The sequence below is a fragment of the Festucalex cinctus genome, chromosome 13, assembly GCF_051991245.1.
Source record: "Festucalex cinctus isolate MCC-2025b chromosome 13, RoL_Fcin_1.0, whole genome shotgun sequence".
Lineage (NCBI taxonomy): Eukaryota > Metazoa > Chordata > Actinopteri > Syngnathiformes > Syngnathidae > Festucalex > Festucalex cinctus.
In genome coordinates, this window is record NC_135423.1 from 7,306,597 (window position 1) to 7,326,039 (window position 19,443).

Genomic DNA, 19,443 nt, shown 5'->3' on the forward strand with positions numbered 1-19,443 from the left:
TGCATGCAGACGCTATAGGTGGGAGGACAGCAAGTGTCATGCAAACAGGAAGACGAGCAAGAGTAAGGGCACTTTAAAGGTGGCAATCGGAAACTTCTGTTTTCACCTAACGGAAAGTTTGAGCACAAGTAAGATTATACCGTTGGTAGCCTTACTTCCTGTTATGTTGCACAAACGATCATTTATAAGTTGGGGGAGGAAGTTTTGTAACTTTTCAGAGCAAAGCCAAAGCGGTGATGTGATTATGGATAAGCTAAAAAACTTGAAAGCAGAGGAACGCCTCAGAATTGAAACACTCGTGAAGCTGTACAGTTTCAAAATAAAAAGTTTGGCAAACTGAAATGATTAAATTTGCACATCTTTCTATTTTATGGTAACGTATCAAAGACTTTGCTCAGATTCACGCACTTGTCTTTTTCTTTGACTTTTTGGCAACACTTGTTCTTAAATGAAACATCAGCACCTCATGAGAAGAATTAAGTTTGTTGTTTTGCTTTTTGTGACACTTTTGCTGAAGGACTAGTTTCAGATGTTAAGGGAAGAAGGTGACTGTGTGGTTCGATAGTTTTTATTAAAGGTGCGTGTTTTGTTTTAAATTACATTTTAATATAAAGATGGTGGTTGGTTTACGACGTAGCCCTAATTTATATGCAAGTCGTAACGTGCGGTAACTAACCTACTCTCGACTAAAGGCAAAATTTGAGTAATTTTGCGGGGGGGGGGGGGGGGGGGGGGCACTTCTATGCCATAAATTGTAAAAGCATCAATTGAAAAAAAACAAGATGGCTGACAGGAAACTGAGCCAGTGACTTCATATTCTTGCGACACACATCAAACCAGTTAATTGTGTGCTGTACGCAATCTGGAAATGTCGTATGCTGGGACTACCATAAACTGAGGACCGCTTGTTAGCTTCTTTTAATGCCTCTGGAAAGTGAAAATAAATCTCTTCTAAATTTGACATACCCCGGGTTATTATAGGTTGGGAATTTTTCATTTTACATTAGATTTCATTTTAGTTTTGTTTTCTTAAATTTTGTTTTAATTAGTTTTCATGGTGGTTCTGTTAGTTTTTATAAGTTTTAGTTATTTAATAAATGCTTAGTTTTAGTTAGTTTCAGTATTTTTTTTTCTTTTAAATGTGTATGACTTGTGCACAATATTTAAAATCCACCATTTTTTTAAAATTGTTTTTTTGTTTTCGTTGTTATTTTTGTTTTAATAAATTGGAGGTTGACCCTCATGTTTGGACATGACAAAAACATAACAGAAAAGTGAACAAAAAGAATGAACACAGCCTGGTGTTTTTTTTTTTGTTTTTAAAAAAAATGCCATCTGTATTAAAAGTTTTTTTTGTTTTGTTTTTTTAAACAGACCGCCCACAGGCTGGCCCAAAATTCAACTTACAATCAGGATTAGATTTGTCAACACCATGTACATCATCATCATCACTTGTCCAACAAAATAAAACGTTGATTGAAGAGGTCCGGAGGTGGTTTGGTGCCGTTGTCGGAATGGTTCCCAGTACCTGTGCGTTTCAAGACTGGGTGCAGCGCTGAACACTGTCGACTAACGGGAGGCGGAAGAAAAAAAAAACCCAAACGTACAGAAGAGCACCATTCCTTGTACCTCTGTTGCCACACAGAGGTGTGTTGGCAGTAAACGCGAACAGCTGAAGAACGTTGGGGAGAGGGGACAAAAAAAAAAAAAAAAAAAGGCACTAGACACGAGGCGGTGGTCCTCACGTCAAGTCCGCTAAGATCCCCTTGCAACTCCGACAAGAAGAGAATTGTAGCGTTATTCCACCACCATCTTGTTAGACTTTGGAACAAAAAAAAAAAAAAAAGAAAAAAAAAGAAAAACTAAAAGAACTTCGAAGTCTGTACCGTCCAGAATTGGATACGGTTATTAACAAAATATACTTTCAGAGTTTCTCTCTCTCCCCCAAATCTCCTTTGAATGTCCACCGTGCCGTTTCCTTGAAGGAGAAATGTGAGTTCCTTGGTTGGGCTAGAATCAGTGGGATCAGACCTCAACTGTGGACACGGACCACACCGCAAAGATTCTCCGAGCCAGCAGAATTCCTGAAGAGTGGATGGACCCCTCCCCTCTGCCTCAGATGCTCCCCTCCTCCGCTTGTTCCCCTGCAGCATTCCTCTTCAGTTTTCCTCCGAGGCCAGGCTGAGACGCCAACAAGACACACTTGCTGCAACACACTGACACAACAAAAAACACAATGGTCACCAATCAAGCCAGCCAGGACCACAAAACAGTACTAGGATGCGAGCCAATAGAGGAAACCTGGGAGAAGCTGTGAGAAAGTGAAACAAGCCATCTTGGATAAAAATAAGCAACCGCTAACTTTAAAAAAAAAAAAAATCTAATCAAGTTACAAGAACAACTCGTCTCTCCAGTTCTGCAAACAAGTCAGACACTTCCTCAATCCTGTCAGCGTGAAAAACAAACAAATAAACTAAAGGGCTGACTCAGAAGTAGCTGGTTTCTGGATTACAAGGTCAGAGCTTCGTGTGTCGTGACTATGTGGACCAAAAAGTAATGAGGTTAGGAGGCGGTTGTGCTGCTTGTGTGACACTGAGCAAGCCACTGGACTCCTAAAAGTTAGCTGACAAACTTTGTGTATAACCCTTGATTTGTACATTTAGTCTCATACACACTGCTGGATTCCATGTACATCACATGGGGGTCCTCGGTTTGACTGGGTTTGGTTTAGGGATGCACGATGATATCGGTGGCCGATAATCAATTGGCAATTATCGACCTATTTGATGTCAAACAGATAAACGAGATAATAAAAAAATTCTGGCGATAACATACATGCTACGTTGGTCCATCTGTTGTGGTTGTGCTTATATCAATAAAATTCGGCTTCATAGTGCTTTACGTGCGTACATTGAAAATTGCTAAATTTTGCGGGGGGGGGGACTCGGTTTACAATGGTCCTGACATCCAACATTTTGAGATCATGAACAGTGCACAATGAATTTAATTTAAATCCGTACTGACTTTTCCATTCGGTGTTTTTGTGGCGGAGAAGTGTTTTTCATACAAATATTTACAGTTCACTACATTGTTAACCTCGGCAAGTGAGCGACTATGGGCCATTCCGACTTATTTACAAATTGGTGTTATGTTGTCATGATCGGAATGGGAGTCTGATATAAACAGATGGCGACTGCAAATGTGTATTAAGTTCAATATGTAGTTTACATTTAATACAATAGTCATTTAATAGTCAACAGTTAACACGTATAATTCCCTTACTTTGAACTTCCTTGTGTAACTGTTTTCCTATTTTTCATTGGCCAATGGGGCAGTTATGATAGAGGCTCTTGAACTCTACCTAGCAACAAGTGGCCATGTGACCAGAAAAAAAAACACAAAAAAAAAACACTACTGTTCAATAGTCATCAAAGCTCGCTCCATTTTTTAAAGTTTTACAATGACGGCTACTTTTGTTGACAATGTGAATCACAACATTAGAATAAAACAATAAATGCACAATAAACTGTTTTAGTGCACTGTCCAAGAAGTAAATGACATTGTTGATAATAGTAACTGTAATCATGTTATGTGGTCACAAACGAACTGGCCCTGCTTGTGTAAAGGGACCCCCACCAAGAATGTGGTGGTTTTTGCCTTGGCCCCCGCCCCACCCATCTACACACTTTTCATTCGAGTTTGTTAAGTCGTTTCAACACTAAGTGGCGACCAAACAAACGGTGATAAAAGCATCAACGTATTAAAGTAGAGCGTTTTAAAGTAATGCTTATAAAAGAAAAGTCGTCAACTCACTCGACTTACCATTACAAAAATAAAAAGCGAGCAAGGAGCCGAAGTTTTTCCCCTTTTACAGGATGACACAGGACGAACAACACTGGTCGTCGCCATTCGGCGTGGACGCATAATTCATCTGGCGGACTATCTCGGCGAACAACTCGTCCACCGAGGTCTTGTTCTTCGCCGAGGTCTCCATGAAGGGACAGTTCCAGTCGTCCGCCAGCGCCTTGCCCTCGCCGGACGACACCTCCCGCTCCCCCTCCAGGTCCACTTTGTTGCCCACCAGGATCATGGGCACCCTCTCGTACCGTTTCACCCGAATGATCTGATCCCGCATGGGTTTGATGTCCTGGAAGCTCTGCTGGTTGACCAGGCTGTAGACCAGGATGAAGCCCTGGCCGTTCTTGATGTACAAGTCTCGCATGGAGGCGAACTGCTCGGTGCCGGCCGTGTCCAAGATCTCCAGCACGGACGGCGAGGAGTCCACCTCGATCTCCTTCCGATAGAAATCCTCTATCGTGGGGTCATACTTCTCGATGAAGGAGCCCGTCACGAACTGGACGGTCAGCGCGGATTTGCCGACGCCGCCGGAGCCGAGGACCACCACTTTGTACTCCCTCATGGTTTCCCCCGAGAGAGAGCAGCCTGCCTGGCTTCCTCGCCCCAGCAGTTGTATTCGTCGGGAAGGGGGGGGCTCTCCAGTCGCTGGCTTACGGGGCGTGGCGCTCGAGGTGTGTGCGGGGAGTTGGAGTGGGGGGTAAACACGGTTGTTCCCGAGCCGCACTCAGCGCTGGTGTTGTGACATGTCGAGTCGGCGCTAACACAACCCGGCCTGTTCTTGTTGTAGCTCACGTCGCTGTAGACACACCGCGCTCGTTCGCCCCAGACAAGTATTCGGAACACGCCCGCTGCTTCCTGTTACGGCCTTCCAAAATAAAAGCTCACTTACGACTAAAATTAACCGACTACCACTTGAAATTGAGCGTATCGTTACTTTAAACTACAACTTCCGGCGCCGCGCTTGCTAAATTTATGTAATGTAGCAGCGACGCCGGGCTTCCTGCCCACGCACGCATGCGTCTGACGTCACACACGCGTTTTAAAGGTACAGTACTGTATACTAAACCTCACAAGACCGGCTCCTGGTGCCCCACCTTGGAGTTTCGACATGGTTGATCCCGGGGCTTACCAGCGCTTGACTCACAGCATTCTTTTGTTGTCCTGCATGCTGTCAAGTGAAGCACTTTTTTTTCTTTTTTTTTTTAATTACACAAACGTGTGAGACTCAAAACAAATGCAGTGAAATGCTCAAAACGACCCTCGGTGGTGACTACTAGTAGAAGTGTTCATAGTTTCACCTGATAGAACTGCTGATATTATGCTCTTAAGATTTGAAACACAAAGCCTATCTTTTAACAGTTCTGTGAATATATTTCTACCTTATTTTTTACTCATACAAGTCCAGCGCAATACACTCGGCCAAAAACAAACAAACAAATAAAATAAATACAAGCCCATATTCTGCAGACCAGAGAATTTCACAAGACAAGGGTGCTGTTATTGGCTTAAAAAAAAACTTTTTAAATGCCAAGTCGCACATTCAACAAGTCTGGTCGACTTAAAATTTCCTCACACGCGTGCACAAAAATTCCTTTTGAACCACAGAGTCAAGTGACCGTCATCACCCCCGTGACTGCAGTGTGTGACACAGCAGGCTTTGTTGTCGATGTCTGACAAACCTTTGCCCGCTGCAACGAGGCAGTTGTCTTCATTTCTTCCGCTCACTGCATTGGGCAATGTCAGCTGTTAGATCAATATCAGCACTGGGCTGATTTTTTTTTCTTTTTTCTTTTTTCTTTTTTCTTCCTCCACACTCCACAGTTGACTGTCATGCGTGACGTTTTTGCGTTAGGTCAAGTCAGTTGCGAACCAGCCTCACGTGTTTCAGATCAATGGTGATATAAAGCCCAGCTGCCATGACTTCATCACCTCCGAAGCAGGCCGCTGAATCAATAGAGTTTTAATTTGGCCACTAATCAACAGCAGCTCGAGCACACAGTCACATAAAAACACACACATCAGCCTGAATCATGAGCGTGAGTCACTTTAGGCCTCGTTATACTTCTGCTTAAGGCTCCAAGGTGTTTCACACACATTTCCATAGAACTCACATGCCACACGCACAACCGTACTGACATTGACTTGCACTGGTAGGTCAAATATGTGGATTGGCCCGAGGCTAATGAGACCTCCGTGTTGTGGATTGGTCACAATCGTGTGGCCCTGTCATCAGGTGGAGGTGGCTTTTATTTTCACGCCAGGCTGATAATTAGATAAACTTGGCCGCCTAATCGGGTTGCGACATTTTAACACCGCCGTGCTGAATGCTCGACAACAGAGCAAGATAAAAGAATTGTGTGGCGGCGACGTGTGGCTTTTGACACACTTGTTGCAGTTTCTTTCGGTCGCTTCAAAGTGCACGTACACCAAAGTTATTTTAGTGTACTAAAACTAACGAAAAAACTAAAATTCCAAAAAACATTTCGTTAATGAAATAAAAAACAAAAATGCTAACAAAAAAAAAACCTAACTGAAACTACATGTTATGTTTACAAAACTAACTAAAACTAAACTATATATAAAATGTCCTTTGTTTTAGTCTTTGGTAATGTAATGTATGAGTCTTTGGGGTATGATTTTAAATGTGATTTTAAGTCGATTTATTTTGATATTAACCGAAATAAGGACGTTTGAAAATGTGTCACACAGAAGTGACATCATCGAGCAGCAGCCAATCGAAAAGCACCTTCAGATGACATTGCTCGCCTAGTGGTTTTTGAATATTGTGCACAAGTAACGTCTTTTTTTTTTTTAACTAAAACTAATACTGAAACTAAAACTAAACTAAAACCAAACATTTATTAAATAACTAAAACTAACAAAACAACCCTGAAAACTAATTAAAACTAACTACAAAACAAAACAAACAAACCTCTAACTAAAGTGAAAAATTCCTAAACTACAATAACCTTGACATACACGCACATTAAAATACCTAATCATAAAAAGTAGGAATCTAATTTGACTATTATGACGGTATTCAGTTTTATTGACTTGAAATTTATCTTAGAGGGCTGTTTAAATTTTTTTTAATTTGGACAACAGAATGTCTCTAGAGGTATTTAAAAATAAAATAAGATGGCATTAACTTTTTCAAAAATTCTTTATTTAGTTTAAGTCCAGTTCAACAGCACAAATCCCGAAGCATATTATGGAAAGTGGTCCATCCTAAAATGCACTATAAATTTCCATTTTATAGGCCAAGTACAGAACACACACAATAAGAGTAATTGATTTGAAATTGAAAGTCCGGCTTAATCCAGTCCTAAAATGTTATCTTGTGTTTTGTCGCAACATTGTTGGTCTGTATAGTCATAACTCAGCATCAGTATTCCACGCAGAAGCCTTTTATATATATATATATATATATATATATATATATATATATATATATATATATATATATATATATATATACCCTTGGCTCACCCCCATTTATATCTCATATCACCTCCAGCATGTTGTAATTGAAAATTGAAGTACACTGGCCCCGTGTGATCCTCGCAGAAGGTGAACATCTTCAGAAGAATGCAAGGAGATAACATAAAAGATACAATGGAGCGCTTTCTTTTCATCCTTTCTCTCGGCCCTGTGAGAGTGACGGTCGACTAATTAAAATGTCTGAAACAACTGAGCTAATTAATTAAGGGGATTAGTCACCTCCCTCGTCCCGCCGGTTGAGGGAGGCCTTTCAAACAATGTGTTTGAGTCTTTGTGTGTATGTATTGGGAGGAGATGTTATTATGTGCTGTTTATAGCCTTCTTGAGCCTGAATTAATTACTCCATTTTACTTTGTGTTTGCACTCAGCCTCGGAGGCAGTGCTTGTGTGTTTTTGATTTATGAATTATTCAGACGGCCATTTATCATTCCTGTAGAGGCACACATTGACATTTAGTGTAAAACTATTTCTCCCCACACTAGCATCTTGTGATGTGGCTTTGTAGTTATAAATCTGCTATAGTCAGAATGTGAGCGCAAAAAATATTTTGCAATATTTTGAATTGTCAAAAGCAAACGAGCACAATTTATTAATCTACAAAAGACTAGGATGTTCAAAAGCTAACTCAATACTAGCTCATATATCCGCCAGCATACATGGCAAAAGGCTAGCTAACACAAAACTTTTGTTCCCCCCCATCTTGTGATGTGGCTTTGCAGTAATGAATCTGCTCTTTTTATCAGTGTTTAGAAGGAATTCAAGAAGTTTTGTGTGACTGACAATGGCAGGTGGTTCGAGTCTCAGTCCTGGTTTTCTCCAGCCACTATAGATTCCTCCAACATTCTAAAAACATGACTATTAGGTAAATTACAGAAGACTGATTGTCCATAGATGTGACATGTGATTGGCTCTTGACCAGGCCAGGTTGTACATAGATTTGCAATGTACTGACAGACATTTGGGAACTTGTTGATAGAATCTGAGATACTCTGACCCCTTCAAAACAGTTTAGCAGCATTCTAGAAATATGCAGGAGGAGGATTATGTCCAGCAGGAGGCAGCAGACTGCCATTCAACCATGCACGTGCGCTCAGCTGTTGGAATGTACAATTCATAGTGTTGGGAGAGCGCAGCAGCTGGATAAGAAGAAGACACAGCATCTTTCATTGGGTCCACAATAGCAGCTTTTATACATGATGTGGAATGTGACCCACATTAACATGGCATACAGTCCACTACAGTTATACAGTAGTTAAATGGGGTCATAGTTAAAGGGTGACATGTCAGTTGAAGCTACTATTCCTTCATTGTTAACTCTATCTATCTATCTATCTATCTATCTATCTATCTATCTATCTATCTATCTATCTATCTATCTATCTATCTATCTATCTATCTATCTATCTATCTATCTATCTATCTATCTATCTATCTATCTATCTAGATAGCTAGATAGCTAGCTAGCAAGCTTCAAAAGCAAATGCTACTAGCTAAAAGGCTAATCTGACAGAATGGTCAAAAATAACTAATCAATTAAAATAGCATGTTTATTAGAGTTAGAGTACAGACAAAAAAAAATAAAAAAATAAAAATAATGAATTCCTTCACATGTCATGACCCCCCACATAGTTACAAATTCACATGCAATACCATTGAAACATTCCACTGATACTAGTACATGCAACAATGTATCCTTCTAAAATTCCTCTTTCAGCATTTGTTTTTAACACTCATTTCCCATCTCAGTTTGTCTCACTATACCGATTTATTCACAGCCCAACTAAATGCCGAACAATAACGGTCAAATGTTGGCTACTAGCTAAAGCCTAATGAGTGTAATAGCTAATTAACTTGTGTTTATTTTGTTTACACCTAGGTCACCATTGCAAATGAGCATTTGTTCTCATTTACTTTGCCCGGATAAATAAAGGTTGAATGAATCAAAAAATAATAAGTGACTCAAAAATAATCTGCTATTATGGTAAAATGCTGGCTTTCAACAAATAAAATTACTAACTTTCTCACTTACGAAGCTGCCTATCCATGTGTATTTGTTAACCTAATAAAATGCTAACTAAGAGGCTAACGGATGTCATGCTGACCGACTGCTGAATTTGAACAAGATGTTCCTTAAAGATTTAAGAATGTGGGTACAAAGTCGACAAGGGACTGGGGTTGTAAAGTTGAGCAAATGACACTCACTCACTACTGCGGAACTGTTTTGTTGAAAGCAATTGTCGCTGTTACAGACGCCGCACCAGACGTTGCCGTTGACGTCATCTTGTTACTTAATCGCGGAATGCCATGTCGCTGTTGTTGTAGTTGTTCAAACATTGGCGTTGACCTTGAAAGCAGCAACTAAAATGGTTTAAAAGATCTCGGCAACGGCTAGCCGCTTCCTCGCCCCCCGCAGACCTTCACCCCAATCGATATCTTCTTGATTGGTGACTTGATGTGCACTTGGTAAGATGAGACAACAGGCCGGTAGGCTGAAGGAAAAAAAAATAATTGCTTGGTCACCGTCAAGGAGCAGCAGCTAAGTTTAGCGGTGGGGAATCCAGGACGACTAGATCGTCTTTCACGCACAGTGACACTCAAGTAAAAGTCCATGTACACAAACACATAAAAAAATGAGGAACTCACAAACATTTCAATTCCCAACAAACGTTTCGGTTTGAGAGACTGACCAAAACTGCCAAAACTCAAAATAAATAAATGACTAAATAAATAAATAAATGACTATCCAACCATCCATCAATTTTCTTAACCACTTGCTCCTCACAAGGGTCACGGGGGTGCTGGAGCCTATCCCAGCTGGCTTCGGCCAGTCGGCGAGGTACACCCCGAACTGGTTGCCAGCCAATCGCAGTAAATGACTAAAAGTGAAAATAAAAATGGATATAAAATATATATATAATTCAAGGTAAAAAATGTAATTCGAAAATATGTATATAAAATAAATAGAAATGAAATAAAAAGAACAAAAACTATATATATGTTCTTTTTATTTTAATTTATATGTATTTTTTTATATATATAATTTTAGAATTCTTTTTTTTATACGTTTTTATTTTCACTGTTTTCACGGAAACAGGACTGACATGGATGAATCTGATTAGCTGCTGACTGACATGCGGGTGAAAACTGATTCTGACCAGTTGAAAGAGATTAAAGATTGCTGACATCACATAGTTGCTGGTTACATGCTGATTACATCAGTTCAAAGAAAACAAAACATGTCAGACAACAGACATTTACCACAACAAAACACGGTCATGGCAGTTACTAATATTGTCAGTCCCAACAATTAAGAGCCATCAATCTGTGCTGTTTTTTTGTTTTGTTTTTTTGTTTTTTGCAATAGGTATATTCAGCCAAGAGTACAGACTCAGTGTGTGTAATTGGATACATATAGACAAACTAAGAAGCATTTACACTCACATTGACACCATAAGAACATAAGCAGTTTTCAGTGAGCCCAACATTTGTTTTTTGGATGTTCACACTGTGAGGCAGGCACGCTAACCACTAGCCCACAGTCTATTACGTATCCTAAATGTTTTTTTGTTGTTGCTTTTAACATTTCAAAAGTCTCTTCCCGCTATTGTAGCTGCAGGGCAAGCGTGCCCTATACAGCTGATGAGTGCTATTGATCCAGCCAGCCGTGCAATTCTAAAAACAAAATAAACCCGCAAGCTGTGATGAATGTATCCACTTATTCATGGCCCATCCTTCAGATGATCGTCAAACTTTCACTCCGTGCTCTGTTCAAATTCCCCAAGAATTTCAACACAGTGTCCATGTGCATTTATTCCTCACAGCAGCTCGAAACGCACACATACACACACACACGCACATTTGAGTTAATGAGACGAGACGAGGAGGATAATAGAAGGTAAACAAGCAGGCTGAAGCGGGAAGCGAAAGGTGAAAAGGCAGACGCGTCGGCGAGAGGAGAAATGATGGTCAAGGAGGTGATATTGTTGCAACCCACTCCGTTGCTCACTAGTCTTTTCTTTTTCACACCGTCATGGGTGCTCATATGCAACATGAAACGGACTAATTGTCTTTAAAAAAAAAAGAAGAAAAACAATGACCGCGTAGCTTAGCATTTAGTCTGCTCGCTTAATGCCGGTACAATATTAAGAGTGCTCTTTTGTTTTGAGAGGATGGAATGGATCAATAGCTTTGCCATCTATTTCAGTGAGGAACGATTGTTTCCGATCCGAGTGATTTGAGTTACAAGCATGATCGCTGAACAAATTTTACACGCTTCTCAACTTAGGCAACATTGTATATTGAAATAACAATAACATTCATCCGTGTATTTTCTACACTGCTTTTGTACTAGTGGGGTCGGTGGTGACTTTGGGCAAGAAGAAAGTTACACCCTAGACTGGTCGCCAGCCAATCGCAGGACACATAATTATTATAATGGCTTATATTATATAGAATCTCTTAAGCAGCACAAGGAGGCTTTTTTTTTTGTCCAAAGAATGTCAGAATCCTTTTATTTCAACACCTAGAAACTCTTATCGTATGAAAACTAAATGGATGTCTCCCCTAATATGCATCTGTGCGCAGACATTATTTATAAATATCTGTTTAGCAAGAGAATGATGCAATAAAACGATTAAAAGTGCAAGGCGATAGCAAAACGTGAACATTTCCTCGTTTTTCCTGCTTCGCTAATGTCTTCCTTGGGAGATTCCCAGCTTTATACACACCAAAATAAACAGCAACAGCCGGAGATAAGAAAAGCAACAGCGGAGAGTCAGCTGCTATGCATGTGAGGCGTCATGAATACACTTGTGAAAACACACACACAGCGGCTGGAGAGGTAGTTTGGGTAGATCATTCATGCAGGTCACAGCAGGAGCGTGGAGGCGGTAATATAAGAGAAAGACGGCAGCGTCTTTCGAGTTAATACATTGTTTTGGTTTGTTTTTTTAGAACTCAGAATTTTTATTTGGCAGTCTTACAGATTCAACATATATTTTTTTATGAGCGCATTGGGGTGTGTAGGCGTGTGTGTGAATTTGTGCTCATGAGTTCACCTGAAACCTAATAAAAAATCTTAACCGGATACTTCAGAGATCGCCCGAGTCGTGAAGTTCAGAATGTCAGGAGACCAGAGGAAAGATCAAAGGAAAGAAAGATGAAGCAAAGTGAAATCCAGCACCAACCAAACACCACCATAGTGATAACTATGTGGCGCTATTACATTTTGACACTGAAGGAATACCGTCGTTATCAAAGAGTCGACTTGACATATGTGTATGTATTTGATTCATTCTCAGGAGCTTATAAACATCAGGTGACACGTTGTGAAATTTATTTGTCCATTTGCAAGACAATTACCAGGCAATGCTGGCGTGTGGCTGTTTGGCAGAGATGCAAAGCAATGATTTAAACGCTGCACGTGGTTAACGTCGGCATCCATCAGCAACGTTTTAGCGCACTTATTAAATATTCACCAAACAGCCTGCGTGCTGTGGAGGAGTAGGTAAACATACACAAAAAGTTTTCATGAGTGCATTGAAAGTCGAATGGGTTACATAGAGAAAGTGATTACGGTCGATAAATGGATGACTCATTAAAGCAGAGTGGAACAAAGTCACCATCGTGCTTCAAGGACGGTAAAGGTGTTTAATTGTCTTTAACCCTGCGCAGAAGTTTGTTTATCCTGATCGTGATCATCAAAAGTGGCAAGAACAAGTGAATCTGTGACAATAAAAGCCAGCACCTGCTCACTGTGCAGGCAATGTTTTGGGTAACACAGTCAACTAGTTTACATTTCTCATTCTTGTTTTTGTTGCCAAACATATGGCGATTGATAACCCGGACAAATTTCAACATTTTTAGCCCTTTTCGATCAAAGTCGGAAAAGGCCCAATTGTCAGATATCTCCGGAAGATTGCTCAAAATCATTCCATGGTTAAGTTTGTTCACATTCTTCTGCTTTAGTCGACTAGACCCTAGACCAGCCAAAATCAGGTCTTATGCTGCATTCAAGGATGATCGGAAATCGGATTTTTTTTATTCAGTTGGTTTTTCACAGTTCCGACCTGAAAGCGTTCGAGGCAAAAGTAAACACACAAAATGGCGGACAGTGATCATTTTTAATTTTTTTTAATTTTGGTTCTTAAAACTTATTTTGACATCCAGCAAACTTAACTTCTTGTAATTTTGCTTCATTTATTGTTTTTATCTTATTTCATAAGCATTCCATACAGTTCAGTAGTTGACCGTGTAATTCCATGCAGGGAGATAGAGGCATACTGTCACGCACTAGGGATGTAACGATATCCAAACATCACGATCCGATATGAAGGTCTTGATATGATAATTATTACGATATTGTGGGGGGTTGGCGATATTAAAAAAAGGTCACAATATTGTTTAAAAAAAAAAAAAGAGCTCATACTAATAAAAGCACACTATTATGGTTTTGTGCATAACAGGAATGCATATAAACCACCTACAATTTCTAATAATATTTAGGAACAATATTGAGCACACATTGATCGCTTCACAAGCAAATTAGGTTCCCCTTCATCTGACAATTAGCTTAATTTTAAACATAGAAAGCCAAAACATCCCTTATGAAAATTAAATTGCACTAATAAACTAGCCACTACAGGGTGCTAGAACGGCTGTTGTATGGGTGTGGTGGTGGTCAGGGGGCCATACACGGACACACAGGCATGGAAATAGTGTCCTATAAGAGCCGTAAAAACAAACATGAATTCGGTTAAAAAGGTTAAAAATCATCATGTGTATTTTTTGTTTTTATCGACCTCTTACATTGTAATTGGTACAGAATATCACGTGAATGTGTCGCTCCACTTCCTGTGTATACACAACACACAGCTGGCCGCACAGCTTGTAGTGCACACAAGCTACCACCCGCACCGTATTACACACAATGGCACGCTGCGACATTGCTTTGCCCAACCTGCCCGCGTGTAAAACGCCGGCGTTAAGAGATTTATCATCGCAGGAGCAGCAGCGCAGTCTGAAGAATGACAAGCCTGCCTATTCGGGTAGAAACGATCAGGGGAAGGAAGGCCATCACGCGTCACATGCTCATTGTTCAAGTTGCAGTCGAGCTGCTGACAGGACGTGGTGCTTAGACTCGGAAGAAAATATTTCTTCCCTTATATAATGCACCCTCGTCGCCTCATGATGTTTGTGGTTGAGTCAATAGAGTTTAGAGTACGGAAATACACAATCACATTTGATGTATTGAACTGGAATTTCATTAGGTACACTTGTGAAATTGAATACAAGAGATGTGTGTGTATATGGGCTATATATATATATATATATATATATATATATATATATATATATATATATATATATATATATATATATATATATATATATATATATATATATATATATATATTAGGGGTGTGAATTGCCTAGTACCTGACGATTCGATTCGTATCACGATTCACAGGTCACGATTCGATTCGATACCGATTAATCCCGATACGAATTTATAAGTCGATTGTTGCGATTTTTTTTCATTCAAATTTAGAAAATACTAATCAGTAAGCTTGTAGAGTGTAAGATTTATATGAAAATGTATTATTTATTTATCTGAAATTTCAGTCTTATAGAGGTTGTAATCTGTTTCATGTTTGAACAGCATTAAAATAAAATATTAAGGCTTAATGTTCCGTTCATATAACATTCTTCCATGCTCAAGGTGTGAATCCTTAAAAAAAAAAAAAAAAAAAAAAAAAAAAAAAATCGATTCTGCCGATTATTGAATCGATTCGAGAATCGCGCGATGTAGTATCGCGATATATCGCCGAATCGAGTTTTTTTAACACCCCTAATATATATATATATATATATATATATATATATATATATATATATATATATATACATATATATATATACATATATATATATATATATATATATATATATATATATATACATATATATATATATATATATATATATATATATATATATATATATATATATATATATATATATATATATATATATACACATACACACAAGTATATGATATTGATTGTATACAATAAGTATTGCATCATATCATACCGAAATGTATTGTTATGAACTTAACTTTTGGAGTCAGCCAGTCCTCCCTCAAACGTCTCCGCTTGCCTCTTAACTGGAACACGTAAATATGAGTCCGGGACCACATAATTCCTTTCTGGCCTCCCTCCACTCTGAATTGAATAATTATTTTTTCAATTCTGACATTTTTTTTTCTCAAATTTCAAAATGCTCTTTGCGCTGCTCCACCCCAACACTCTTGCCCGATGTCTCAGGTCAGCTGACCAGCTGCTCCTTGAGGTCTCGAACTATATCTTAAAACATATTGCCTCGTCACGTATGGTACGATATTGTATGGTATGGGTATTACATTGTATGTAATCGTATATACCATACCGTATTTAACCGCATTGCCTTATATGGTATATTATGGTACGGTATTGTATAGTATGCTTCCGTATTATTGGATACGTATTCCTTATCACATCGTATTGTATCGTGTCAGAATGTACTACATCATATCGTATTGTATTAAAGACAGTATTTCGTATCATAATGTATGGTACTGTCCACTGTACCGTATTTTAACCACATTGTCACGTATGCTAGGCTATGTAATCGTAATGTATTGAAACATTGTCATAGCTGAAAACTGTATTATCCAAAATAAAGGACAATTCATTTTGTTGATCTTAGATATGAAAAGACGTGGTGCAGGTGTACTTAATGAAATGTCCCTCGTGCATACGTTTTTATATGCTGCGATCATCCTATGTTTTCTTTCTCCTCTATCACCTCCCTCTAATGCAACATCGTATTTGCTTTCACGTTAGCTCTCGGCTTCTTGACTCACACCTCCTTTATCTCATAGGCCCCCCCTGAGACCCCCCCCCTTCTTCTCAGCTTTTTTTTTTTTTTTTTGTACAAGTCCTACCTTGCAGCGCTTATCAGGCAGGCGGACCGGCCAGCCGTCCGTCCGGCTGGGACATCTCGCTCAAACACCCACTCAACCGTCAGGTCGATCTGTTTGCCATATAGGCCGTCATCGATTCAAGAGATCGTAAAGCCGTCTTGCAATCGTGCTTCCGAGGGACCGTTTAGGTTACATACTTGTTTTTCTTGCATTATTCATGCATTGATGCAATAAATACAAAAGGTAAAGATGTCATTAACTCGTTCAAACCCAAAAATACTTGGTGCTTCACTCCTAAAAAACATATTTACACTTTTTTTTTTTTTAATGCAAGAGCATACAGAAGACTTTGATGCAGCTTTTGACATGATGAGGTGGCTTAAAGCAATGGTAGTTATTACGAAAAACGGCTAACAAGTGGCAACAGAGTTTAAGAGGTCAGCCACTGCCATGTTGCAACAAGCTCTTTTTGCCAGTGTTTTCACCAGGAATTTGAATATTGATGAAATTTGGCGATATTCTGATGCTAATTGCTGCAAAATGGAAACAGATACAAATATATATATATATATTTTCCTGATGAAAGAAGATACTCTAAACTTTCTTTTGGTAGGTTATATATTTTATAACAATAGAGCACAATATTCTGTGGGCCTTGCAAAATCAATCAAAATCCAGTAAAACAGCCAGCAGCAAAGGGGTGTGAATGAGTTAAGTGATGGTATGGGGTCCAGTTTAACATGCTTAAGGCATAACTTGGAAGCAAATGAAGCACACCTCAAAAATATGCAATTTCGTCTTAAACCCGGAACATTTTTTGGTCCTTACAGACCGAGCTACTGGCAGAATACCAGTCCAACTTGAGACCGAAATGTGTGGATGTCCGACAACGTGCTGACCTTTTAAAGCTGATGCATAGCGGCGCCACAATGCGGCAGAACATCAGCGGGAAGTCAAGATGGTGCCTGACGTCGTTTATACGGAAGAATGCAGTTAGGTCAGCTGCGTAATGGCAGCGTTAAAAATGCTAGCTTATCTCATTTGGCGCTCGTCGCCAGGCTTGGTTCACGAGTCCACGCAGGACTGCTCTACCGCCCCCCAATTTGTAGTCAAACCGCTGTCAACATAATGGAAGTGTAAAGTCAAACGCGAGCTCTCAGCAGACATTCAGCTCACTGGGCTGACGCTGTGGAAAGTAAACGGCCCCCAGCGGGCGTCTGGCGGACTCGCGATAGCATCGCTCTGGTGGTGCGGCCGTGTGCTGTTGTTCATCATCTTGGCACCCTTATTGTGGACAGGGTGACAATGTGGATGTTCGCATTGAATGACAACATGATGGATGGGCTGCTGGTTTCGAACACTCGGGGCCAAACGTGGGCTCTTTTTTTCTTTTTACTGAGATGAGTTCTCAATTTTGCTGTTTCGTTTGTGATATTTTGGCTTTGAATTATGGTAAAATAGTAAAAAACAAAAAAACAACAAATTGGTGGTGTGGCCATAATGACATGATAAAATGCTAATTTTAGCTCAGCTTAATTTACGAGTTAATAGGGATGGAACGATACCGGCAATATTGTGATATTAACTCTTTGACCGCCAAAAACGTTGAATAACGTTTAGTAAAATCACGATGTATGCCGCCATAAACGTTAAGTGACGTCAACTACTTTTTTTTTTTTTTTTTTGCAGATGGCAGCATTGTATCTCTTTTCAATGGGCTGCCGGTGTATGGAATTACTCAACTCAACTCAAGTTTAACCTCGTTAGCGGTAGCTGCTCGGGCCCTAACTAGAGCTGCGAATTACAATGAAACATGACACAATTTGATGAAATAGAACATTTTCAAGGCTGACGTGAATAATCAAAGCGTTTGTAACATTAAACTTAATTTGACGGAGCGTCACTAAACTAAAAATATTAGTATCAAAGTCACTGTTGTGGAGAAAATGTATCCTTTCTTTTCAATTTTCGCTCAATGTCACTCAAATGACCTATTTTCAAATGGTGATTACTAAAGAACGGAATAAGGTAGAAACATACGTTTTTTTCTAATGAAAGTATGGAATGTGATCTTTCACGTGGTACCCATTTAGTGTATGTAGCAAAAGAACACAATATTCTGTTTGCTTCGAAAAATGAGTTAAAATGCTCGAAATCCGCTGGCATTGTTTTTTGTTTTTTTTTTGATAACGTGTGGCAGTAAAAGAGTTAAAACTGCCACACCATATCGTCGTCGAAAAATAAGATCAAATTATTTCAAGTGGCGATCGAGATACCGTTATACTGTCATGAACACTCAACAGTCAGTCAGTGACTCACACAGTCTGAGTCCTTGGCTGTTTGGTTCATTGACTGTCAGTGAGGTGTGAGATATGCCAACCTGGCCAAACTCTTGCACACCAAGTGCTTCATCCACAAAATAATGCTTAGAAAAGTCAACAATTGTTTTCTACATGGGAACTCGATGTTGGCGCATTGTGCGGTGGAGTGCATAAATACCGTCGTGTAGTTGTGGCTTCCACCACAGGAAATGCAGGATGTTCTGTGTGGTTCCCACAGTAGCGTTTCCCCCGTTTTGGCTCACTCACAAAAAGCATCTGTCCAGGCAAATGCTGCCACCCCGTTGTCACGGTTACAACAATAACAACAAGGACTTGGGCGCACCGATCCGCATTGCAGTTTTATCACAAAACTGTCATGAATTTCTACTGACAAGTGAATTCAATCACGCCAAAAACAACAACAAAAAGTTCCCATTGGAATTCATTAAACTAATTGGTTCCATGGTTAACAATTGCCATATTTTAAGTTACATTTTAAAGTTTCATACCTGTCATATAAGTGTCAAAGAATGTTAAACACTGTAAAAACAGCAAAACTAGCAGTACCCATCAACCTTAACTTTGACTAAAAATGCAGTTGTGCTTTGAGATTTATTTATTTTTTTCCATGGCGTCTTTCAAAATAAATATGTTCAATCATCAGTCCCCATTGAAATGAATGGAAATGCAATGACCCAATCCAAAAAGTGTCCTCTGCATTATTCTACTGTAAAAACACAGTAATAACTTAGAGTAAATTGCTGGTTGTATAACCAACAATCACGGAAAATGCGAGTG

General features: G+C 39.4%; 1 protein-coding gene across 1 annotated transcript; it reads right to left on the reverse strand.

The window, feature by feature from the left end:
• Window positions 1-769: 769 nt before the first annotated feature.
• LOC144033195 (ras-related protein Rap-2b) lies at window positions 770-4,884 on the reverse strand. The gene is made up of 2 exons (XM_077541124.1): window positions 3,823-4,884; window positions 770-2,216 (listed from the first exon to the last, which is right to left on the reverse strand). Exon 1 carries the CDS (start codon window positions 4,418-4,420, stop codon window positions 3,869-3,871), a length of 552 nt encoding a protein of 183 aa, XP_077397250.1. The 5' UTR covers window positions 4,421-4,884; the 3' UTR covers window positions 770-2,216; window positions 3,823-3,868.
• Between the last annotated feature and the right edge of the window lie 14,559 nt (window positions 4,885-19,443).

What these genes read in the sequence shown, in the direction of transcription:
- LOC144033195 (XM_077541124.1), bottom strand. Translation starts at nt 4,420, where the DNA reads ATGAGGGAGTACAAAGTGGTGGTCCTCGGCTCCGGCGGCGTCGGCAAA.